This window comes from Myotis davidii, unplaced genomic scaffold (genome assembly GCF_000327345.1).
Source record: "Myotis davidii unplaced genomic scaffold, ASM32734v1 scaffold54, whole genome shotgun sequence".
Classification (NCBI taxonomy): domain Eukaryota; kingdom Metazoa; phylum Chordata; class Mammalia; order Chiroptera; family Vespertilionidae; genus Myotis; species Myotis davidii.
This window is the reverse complement of record NW_006287915.1, coordinates 3,664,796-3,675,862: the sequence shown is the minus strand read 5'-3', so window position 1 is coordinate 3,675,862 and position 11,067 is coordinate 3,664,796. Positions and strand designations below refer to the sequence as shown.

Sequence of the window (11,067 nt, the reverse complement as noted above, 5' to 3'; positions counted from 1 at the left end):
TCCCCTACTCCCAGTTCTACTCCACATGCTAGGGCAGGGGTCCTCAACTACGGCCTGCGGGCCACATGCAAATACAAATATTGTATTTGTTCCCGTTTTGTTTTTTTTACTTCAAAATAAGATATGTGCAGTGTGCATAGGAATTTGTTCATAGTTTTTTTTTAAAAAAAACACTATAGTCCGGCCCTCCAACGGTCTGAGGGACAGTGAACTGGCCCCCTGTTTAAAAAGTTTGAGGACCCCTGGGCTAAGGTCACATGACCACATTTAACAACCTAGGGAATGGGGATTGTGCTCTATCCTAGGAAGCAAAGGAGAGTATGGATTTTGGTGAGCAGCTAGCAGTTTTTGCCATAAGAAATCAAAACAGAACTTGCTCCCAATCTCTATCTAATGCCTTGCCATTATTTGGAATTCCTATCAAGCTTTCTTTACTTTTATTTTTTTTTTTACACCATGTCAGTGTTTTATAAAAACTAGATCCACGTCCTCTTAGACTTGTACATATTAAACAATTAAAGAATGAAAAATATAAAAATTACAAAGTATTTTTTCAATATTTTAAACAAATAAATTATGCCCATGTTACTGTAATTATTTCTCAGCAGGTTAAATTTTAGATAAGTAGATTTGAATAAAAGGCTTTTGGAGCTAAAACAAAATGCCTCTCCGTTCAGCCCTCTTATTTCGCAGATAAGGAATGTGAAGCTTGAAGAGATGAATTTATTTGCTTAATTGTACAGGAAGCGTTAGTCGTTTCAGGCTCTTTCTCAAGGAGAGCCTCCTTTGGTAACATTTGTTGCCATGGTTTCTATTTGTAGACATATTGCCCACAAATCATACATCATTGAATAATGTCCACCCATTTATAGAAATGAAATCAAAACAACAAGTTGTAACTGATGTAACCAAGTATGTTTAAACCCTGAGAAAAATAGACCCAGGCAACATTCCAGATTTTTAAATTTTTTTTGAAGATGCATAATAATTAGTTACTTAACTAAATTTTCTTTTTTAATAAAGTAATTTTCTGACTTATTTTAAAAAAAGAATAATGACTTCTAGGTAAATCTTCATTTCTAAAATTACATTATCCATGGCATGTGGATTATAAAATTTTAGAGGAGGCAAATTTCTAATTGCTATGCTATTTAATATTTAGAATGAAAAGTTAAGGGGAAACAAACTACAAAATCTGAAATATTAAAACCTATGTTTCTTTTAAGGAAAAGAAGCAAATAGTTATTTTTTTATTAAACAATTGTATTGCTTTTTCAGTGGATGAGAACCCCTTAAATGTAAAATTTAACTATTATTGAGATGCTACACTAGCAAAAACGGTAGTTTCTTATTTAACTGTTACCATAGCCTAATTTCATTGAAGATGTATAAAATGGAAACTGTGAGAAAAGTGGCACAAGTCTAGAAATACTCCAAATCATACAAATTTGAGAAAATTTTGAAATGATGTGGAATTTTGGAGTTATTCTCACCATTCTTATTGACATCAGACGTTAACTGGGGTTGATATTACTAGTCTACCATGAGCGAACCCAAATCACGAGTGACGCACTTGTTTTTTTTAATTCAAAGAAAACTGAAACACAATCTTGAAAATTGGTTTTTATTAGAAACATTCTAAACAGTGCTCCATGTTAATATTCATCTTGAGAGTAATTTTTGCTTTTCATATTGAGTAAGGATTACATAATCTGGAAAATTTATCATAAGCAAAGGCTTTGCTCCTTCCCTGTCCACCTTCTACCAAATGCACATAAAAAGGTCCATCTAATCTTGCGATGCTACAAAAGAGCAATAGTGTGAAAGGTAGGTAAAGGCGATAACTGGGTATTGGTTACTTTCATATTTACCTGTTGCCTGTGCTAAAAGTCTGCATTCAGTTGATTATTAATGTAAAAAAAAAACAGCAAAATATACCATGTCACTATATGTATGCATCAGGGACATCAAGGATAAGGCCATCTTTGAATGCACTGTGGATTGTCATTTATATTGCTTTGATTTGCAAGGATTTTATATGTACTCTACTAGGGAGTAGAGATATATGCTGCTTTTGGCTCCTTTTTTGGATAAACTCTTTAAAAGCAGGCAACAAGTGTTCAGATAATTTAAAAAAGCTTCAGTTTCCTATTTTCAAGGTATCTAACATTAGTTCACAAGATGACATGACATTTATTTTGAAAGAAAAATAATAAATGATGAGTCTATTTTCTTAATAGTTTTGTAATTTGGAGCCTATTAAAACCTAACTGCTTTTCATAGGTGCTGTGGAAAGCATTTTTTTAAAAATAACTGGCAGGTTTGAAAAATGCTTATATGGTAAAGTAACACAGATATAGTCAGAACCCCAAGCTGCTACTTTAATTTTGATGATCATTGTGAACGCAATCTATATTAAATATTACACACAGCTACATGAAACGTAAAGAGAACGCCAGAGGAATGGAAATTTTATTTCCCCAATCAATTATTTTCAATGACTTGTGACCTCTGAAGAGTTTCTCTGAAGAAATACACCTAGAGTTGATTTTATTCAAATTGCACAATTCTTTCTTTCTAAAACCATGCATGTTGGTGTTTATATGTTCACATAAATCTTTAACTGTCCCACTCTGTACATATTTAGGGGCATTGGCATCCTAAGTAGAACTATATTTATGTAAAAAGTGAGTAATTTTGTTTTAAAACACTGAGTATGTCTTCTTTATACCATGATGAATCTTGCGTTCTGCCTTTTATTTGCATAAGTAAAATCTTCATTTTTGCATCATCATGTACCTTTTTTGCATATAATTAACATGGACGTTTCCTGGCTATGCAGAGCTGGCTATTTGCCTCAGAGTGTTCCCCTGGAGATTATCCGATACCTGTCTGAGGAGAAGGATTTTCTTCCTTGGCACGCTGCCAGCCGAGCTCTTTATCCTCTAGATAAATTACTGGACCGCATGGAGAAATACAATGTCTTCAATGTAAGAAGATACATTTTCTTCTTTCTATTTTCAGATGATAAAGTATTTTCTCATTATCCACTCTAGCCAGCTGACCCTGAGTTATTTTGATTCCTTCTAATTCATGTCATCATTTGTACCCTGATTTTCTGTGCAACGGTGATGACAATTACTTGAAGAAGTTTAATATAAGTTGCTTTTTGTTCTGGCCTAAAAGTATCAATGAAGCTTAAATGACTCAGAATTTAAGAACAAATATACATGGCAAATTCTTAAAGTTCAAACTTACTTTCCAAGAGTTAAAGGGTTCTATGTTCACAAAGGACTTAACCTGGGTAGAAAGATTGCAAAGATCTTAACAGACTATAGACAGTTTCAGTGGAGGCTCTCAGTCATTATTTTTATCCGGGAGGGCATAGTGAATTCAATTCACTTCCTTAATTAACAAGGATAAGATCAACATTGAGGCAAAAACCCATTCATAATTGGGTCCGAGGGGACACAAGAAAGCAAACAACAGATAATCCAAATAGACATGAAGACATGACAAACATTTCAAAATGTTACCTGACCAGATTTCCTAAGTTGCAAGACTGGTAAACCAAAATTGCACTGCTGATACCATCTAATCTAATGTAATAATCATTTTGAATAAGATTAAGTAGTGCTAATGAGCTTTTGATTCCTAAATGTCTTATCACCAGTGAGACTTTTGCAGATGAGAATATACCTCTGTGCTTTTTATCACCTTTGAGCACTATTTATTTGCATTTAGTTATTTTAAGAGTCTTCCTTATGTTTTACAAAATTATTCTATTTCTTATTCTATTTCTGTTAATTAACCTACACACTTGGAATTACGATGACCATAGCTATAAAAATCTATTTATTAGAACCATCGAAATTGTCTGATGTCTATCAGAATTATCTCTTTTTAGTTTATCCTAAACCTACATGAAAACACCTGTTTTAAATTATTTTTAAACTAGAGGCCTGATGCACAGAATTTGTGCACTTGGTGGGGGGTGGTGGGGCAGGGGGACTCAGCCAGGCCTGCGCCCTCTCTCAGTCTGGGAGCCCTCAGGAGATGTTTGACTGACAGCTTAGGTCCTTAGCATTGCCACAGAAGTGGGAGAGGCTCCCGCAACTGCCCTGCACTCACTAGCCGCGAGCCCTGCTTCTGGCTGAGCAGCGCTTCCCCTGTGGGAGTGCACTGACCACCAGGGGGCAGCTTCTGCGTTGAGCATCTGCCCCTTGGTGGTCAGTGCATGTCATAGCAACTGGTCATTCCACCAGTTGGTCAATTTGCGTATTAGCCTTTTATTATATAGGATGGGGATAATTCTGGTTTGACTGTTAGTTTTGTCCAAACCCTTAAAACAGTCATGCAAAGAAATGTGTCACTACAGTTGTGGCATAATTTTTCTGTGCTGGAGAAAGACTTATTAAACTTCCCTTTTCTCAACACAGAAACACTTCAATATTAAACTTTTGTAAAAGTAAAATACATTTTACTATATATTTGTACTTTTGTATATCGCATCAGACACCTCAATTTCAGTAAAAGTTAAGAACTGCTTTTACTGTAATTTTAGTGCTTTCCTTCCTTTGATGAAATTCAGGACTACATTAAAGTTAGGAGAGCATACCTTACATTGCTATTAATATTTAAATATATTATGAGCTGAATGAGTTATTGACTTTGAATACCATGTCACTTTACTAAAGATTGTTCTGTGCATGTCAGATTCAACAATGGTAAGCTATTGGCTGGGTCTACATATAAGCCTACATTAAATATGCTCTATTAATATAAAATGCATAAATATTAGGTACTCATTTTAATAAACTATATCCACATACATTTGTATATAAGTATGCATGACTATCATTATTTCTAATTCTTTGTTTTGCTATAAAAATTGACATAAAAATAATAGTGCAAATCATTCAATAAGAAGTAAATAGTGGACTTCTATCATAGCAATTGTATTTTATTCTTATTATTCATATTTGAAATACTAAGTTGAATAAAATTATAATAGATTATTACCATGCCTAAATTTTACATATATTTCAAAGTATTTAGAAGATATTTTAATTTCAGTATATATTTTAGTTGTCATTATGGAGAGGTTTGAAACTGACATTACCTTTATTTCCCCTATCCCCGTTTAGGAATATATTTTAAGGCAAGTTGCAACAACATACATCAAGCTTGGATGGCCAAAGAACAGTTTCAATGGATCTCTTGTTCAAGCGTCCTACCAACATGAGTACTGTTTTATTTTATTACTTGCTTCTTTTCCCCTGAATGAAGTGTACAATAACATACTACTAGTACCATTGTCACTTTAGCAGCTTGAAAAGATCTTGCTCTCATTTTGCATCTTTTATTTCCCTTTCCTGGGAAGACTGCTGGTGGGGAATATAGTTTCCACCTCCTGGTACTGAGATCATAGGCCTTTCCTTGCTATGTTTTAATTTAAGATCTGCTTTTTTTTTTTGTGAGGTTGAGTTCTGAATCCATGCCCCTCCGAGTAGAACTGTTTCCAGAGCAGATTTTTAATATGATTAACTTCTACTCTTCCTGTCTCACTCAAGAAATCAGGATTTCCATATCTGAAAACTATTTTTCTAATTATTCATTATCTACTATAGTGTAATGTAACGACTTACTGTTTCTCCCTAGATATTAACACTGCTTTCATTTTTTTCCCCTCTGATGATACATAAGAGAACTCCGTCGGGAAGTTATAATGCTGGCCTGTAGCTTTGGCAACAAGCACTGTCACCAACAGGCATCGACACTTATTTCAGATTGGATTTCCAGCAACAGGAACAGGTAAATGCAACCAAATCCTGAAATTTCCATATGACCTCATAATGCTTTCAGATTCTCAGTGGATGCATTTCGCTTTATCTCCTGGAGAAAATCAGGACAAGAAAAAAAGACACTGCAAAACTTGGGTTCAGGTCCACAGCTTACTAGGCAACATCATGCAACCCACAATGCATTCATTTATCTTTGCAAGGTTTGATTGAGTTTTGAAATAACTCTAGAAAATCAGACCCTTATTCATCATCTATCGGTGTCAATTTATTTTGAATTTTGATGGCATAGCTATCTCATGAGAACAAAATAATTAAATGTAGGCCAAACTTTAAGGTTGTTTATAAAGGTTGTGGTATTTATTCATTAAACAACTGCAAGCATATGATATAAGGGGGCATAGTGTTAATATTAAAAACTAAACACAAAAAGGTTATAAAAAAGATGTTTACTCTTTCAGTGACCCTTGACAAAGACCTTAAACTTAGATCTTATCTTGGAATTTCACAGTCAGTATTTTAATACATTATGGAGGTTAAAATTATTTAATATAATTACTTTCAATAAGACTATTACACTAAATGTCACTCATTAATGTTAATGCAAAGAATATTCAACATAAAAAAATAGAGGTCAGTGATCTTCTTATTGCAGTTTTTTAAACCTTCTTAGGTGGCTTTATATTTCCAAAGATCATATTTTTTATTGCTTTTTGCATTTTGGGTAATTTAAATCAGTCCTCTCCAGCCTTTGGCCACTGCATTAAGGTGAGTCTGATTAGAAGGCTGAGGAACTAGGGGATAATTTGTTCAGATGATTCTATTCTACATGCCACAATAAACTGGCCCCTGATCTGAGTGGCTGGGGTGACCCCATGGGCGATGGATTTGCTCTAGTTGAGCATAGAGAACCACAGAGAATATAACGTACTTATGAAACAAATTGGTATTGGCCTTGTTGAGAATCATTTAGATTTATTTGTCATATCTGACTCCAGGTCAAAAGGTAGTTATCCTGCTTTAAAACTCTGAGGGAAACCTTTTACTGTATTACTTAGTAATTTGTCATAATATCTCACCTTCTCTAGCATTTTCCTGTTTGCCCTTTAAGTTAATCATTTCTGGTCTTATACTGAGCCAAGAAGGAAAATATTTTATCATTATTATCTCCCAATCGATCCATCAAATACTTGAAGACAGTGATTAAATCTGTCATTAGTCTTCCCTAGAACTAAAGCATCTTCATCGTTCAACTTTACTAATGATTATCTTTTTTGCTAAGTCTTCTGAAAACTATTATTCAGACTTAAAATATTATAAAAACTTTATTCCTATTTTTACCACCTCCTTTAATTCCACCACATTGACGTAAGCTATGAAAACATAAGTATTTATTCAAAGTGAAATCATACAAAATTTGATTAAGATACATAGTGATGTGTGCATATGAGAAAAAAAGGTGAAATGCATTATTTAAAAATTGTGGTTTCTCTTCCCCTGTTTTTTGTTTGATTATTTTTTGTTTGTAGATTTTCTTTCTTTTTTTTTTATCAACACATGCCTTTTCTCAGAGCTGATGTTTTTTAACAACTTAATGAATTTACTCTTATGAACATACTAGAGGCCCGGTGCACAAAAATTTGTGTACTGGGGGAGAGGGCGGAGGTCCCTAGCCCAGCCTGTGCCCTCTCGCAGTCTGAGACCCCTCAGGGGATGACCACCTGCTGGCTTAGGCCTGTTCCCCAGGGGATTGGGCCTAAGCCGGCAATCAGACATTCCCTCCAGCAGCCCTTGGGGGATGTCCACTTGCCAGTGGGGAGCAGACCTAAGCTGCAGAGCAGAGCGCCCCCATGTGGGAGAGCACTGACCACCAGAAGGCAGCTCCTGCATTGAGCGTCTGCCCCCTGGTGGTCAGTGTGTGTCTTAGTGACCAGTCATTCCCAGTCTTTCTGCTGTTAGGGTCAGTTTGCATATTACCCTTTTACTATACAGGATAGAGGCCTGGTGCACGGGTGGGGCCGGCTGGTTTGCCCTAAAGGGTATCCCGCGTCAGGGTGGGGGTCCCACTTGGGTGCCTGGCCAGCTTGGATGAGGCACTGATGGCTGTTTTCAGCTGGTCACACCCTCTTCAGGTGGGGGTCCCCACTGGGGTGCCTGGCCAGCCTGGATGAGGGGCTGAGGGCCGTTTTCAGGCTGGCCAGCAACTGAAGCTCCCAGCCTCTCCTTTTTTTCTTTTTCTTTTTCTTCTGGGATTTATTTACCTTCTATAATTGAAACTTTGTTGCTTTTGGAGCTCAGAGCTGGGCCTAGGCAGCTGGGAACCTTGGCTTCCTCCATCACTGGAGCTTGCTTGCTTCATCTGCGTGGCTGCCAGGCCGCCATCTTGGTTGGGTCAATTTGCATATTGTGCTGATTAGCCAATGGGAGGTGTAGCAAAGGTACAGTCAATTACCATGTTTTTCTATTATTAGATAGGATATTCTTACCATTTATTAAAATTGGACTCATACCATTGCATTACCATAATTTCTCTAGAGTGTTCAAGCCCAATATCTTTTCCTACATTTAAAAATATAACTTTGGGAAAATGCTATTTTTTAAATAATACACCTAACACAATTTTATTGAGTGACTCTCAATACCAGCTGGTAGCTGGAAAGCAGAGAAGAAGCAGAGCTCAAATAGTGATACTTTGAAGCAAGAATAGGGTTAAAACACAAGGAAGGGAGGGATGGCGACCTTGGAGGACTAAATCTGCCTCTTGAAGGATGGGCAGGACTGTTACATGGAGAAGGTCAGACTGAAGGTATGGGTAGGTGTGTCTGATGAGTATATAGAGTGCAGAGATGGGCATTCCCAGAGGAAGGCAGACACACAGATTGATGTTTCCTTTGATTGTTGTCATTTTATGACTTTCAAGTTGGAAGAACCCATCATTCCCATAATCCCTTATCAATGAAAGCTCATGAAGGTGTCAGCTCATTTTGGTTTTGATAACTCTGCCATTTTTCATGGTAAAACAATTAAAATTAGGCCTAATACTTTAAGGTGCTTTTGTTATTTTCATCATCATTTTTATACTTTCCTGCTTTGTGTTCCTTCGTAATAGGGCAAGTAAACATGCTAAGTGAAACTAGCTCTGTGTTGACTAAGATTTGCTCAACCAACCATATGACACGCCCCAGCACATACAAGTGACCTACTGTACGAGGGTACATGATACTCACTGAGCAACCTATGTGTGAAGATCGGAGGTTTAATTTGTATTTTTGGGATGACACCTTAATAATAAAACAATAATGCAGTCCTGTAGTTGGTGCTGAGTTTAACTTTTTTTTTTTCTTTCTGAGTTTAACTTTCTTATACTGAGTCAATAAAGGGAACTGCAAGTTTTTCTTAAATGAGCCTGGAACAACAGACCAGTCAATTTTGTTCATTTGCTTGCTTTCATTTAAGTGGAACCTTAAAAATAATTTTTAAAAAACCTCCAAGGTACTGTAATAGTATACTTATAAAATATTTTGGGAGATGCTCTGGATTTATGTTAATAAATCTAAAAGAAAGCAAGGCATGGAAGTATTTGGGGTGTTGTGCTGCTATATAGCCTAATCTTATACGCTGGGGAGATAGGTTACATCAGTGACACTGGGTTCAGAAAAATGAAATTAATGTTTAAGTTGATGCAGAGCAAGACAATGAAACCAAAAAGTGCAATAAAAAGCTAGAAATGGTAGCAGCAGAGAGAAAAAAAAATTCAAGAATTACAGTGGGTGATGAATTGAATGAGTAAATGCTCTGATTCCTGATAAAATATTCAAATGCCATAGTGCTTTGAATTGTAATGGTGATGTCATGCATAAAAACATATTGAGCTACATTCAGGTCTTGTTAGGCTGTGAATTGGGGACTAAGTTCAGCAGACACCACATTTCAGAAAAGAGACAAATTGCTGAGCATTTGGTAGAGAACAATGCAAGAGATAAAAAGATCTTGACAATACAGATACAAAGGGAGGTTGGAGACTTGAAAATTTCACTGTAAAAAAAAGATATAGAAAGATGTTAGCCTTTTTGTCTGGATCAAAAGCATAAGAAAGGGGACAGCTAGTGGTTTCTTTCACTGCTTGGTGCAAATAAACAAGAAATAATTAGCCTGAGCTTCATGGAGTAAAATAAGGGAATCTGTCATTATTGCAGGTGAATTGTCATTTGAAAACCTCTGTATCAAAACACTGTTGAACCTGGCCTGTGTGGCTCAGTGATTGAGTATCGACTCATAAACCAGGAGGTCACAGTTAGATTCTGGGTCAGGGCATATGCCCAGGTTTCTGGCTTAATCCCCAGTAGGCGTGTGCAGGAGGCAGCCAATCCATGATTCTCTCTCTCATCATTGAAGTTTCTATCTTTCCCTTATTCTCTGCAATCAATAAAAACATAAACAAACAACCAAAAAAAAAACTGTTGAGATTTGCAGTTAAGTATACAGAGATCACAATATAGCAATATGAAGTTTTCTTTGAATAAAAATTTAACCTGAAATTAAATGTGTCCACAATAACACAATCCATTAATTTTGTAGTAATGTATTATTTTTCAAATAATGTTAAAATGTACAATTTAAAGCTTTAAGCGAATACAGATGAAGATTTAAAGTATTTAATTAAAAATATACTTAATAGATAGATATCTACTCCCTAACATATATAAATTGGTAGCAGTATGATCACTGTACTTAAAAAAAAAATAACGTGATACAACAGAATACCTTGTACATTCTGGGTCATGAAAAATGTTTATTGAATTGAAACAAATTAGCAATTTTTGTTGAATTTGGAAAAATCAAGTCCATTTCATGATAAAAATTATAAGAGGAGCATCTGTGGAGTTTTAAAGCATACATAATACATAAACCTCACTACTCATGCAATTAACTCTAATGTTACTAATATTACTAGTAGCCCGGTGCATGAAATTCAGGCACATTATAAGGGAATTAATTGCCCTAACTGGTTTGGCTCAGTGGATAGAGCATTGGCCTGCGGACTCAAGGGGCCCAGGTTCGATTCTGGTCAAGGGCATGTACCTTGGTTGTGGGCACATCCCCAGTGGGGAGTTTGCAGGAGGCAACTGATGGATGTTTCTCTTTCATCGATGTTTCTAACTCTCTATCTCTCTCGTTTCCTCTCTGAAAGAAATCAATAAAATATATTAAAAAAAAAAAAAAAGAAGGATGGATTTGACATTCCAGAGGCTATTTCAGTTTATGG

General features: G+C 35.9%; 1 protein-coding gene across 1 annotated transcript in view; it reads left to right on the top strand.

Moving 5' to 3' along the window:
- Positions 1–11,067, top strand: part of TRHDE (thyrotropin releasing hormone degrading enzyme) — a gene marked incomplete at its 5' end in the record, with an annotated part of 386,911 nt that overhangs the window by 333,050 nt on the left and 42,794 nt on the right. The window contains 3 exons of the mRNA XM_006759751.1: positions 2,843–2,990; positions 5,148–5,245; positions 5,707–5,814. Coding sequence (XP_006759814.1) covers positions 2,843–2,990; positions 5,148–5,245; positions 5,707–5,814 — 354 coding nt within the window. The remainder of the gene's footprint in view (positions 1–2,842; positions 2,991–5,147; positions 5,246–5,706; positions 5,815–11,067) is intronic.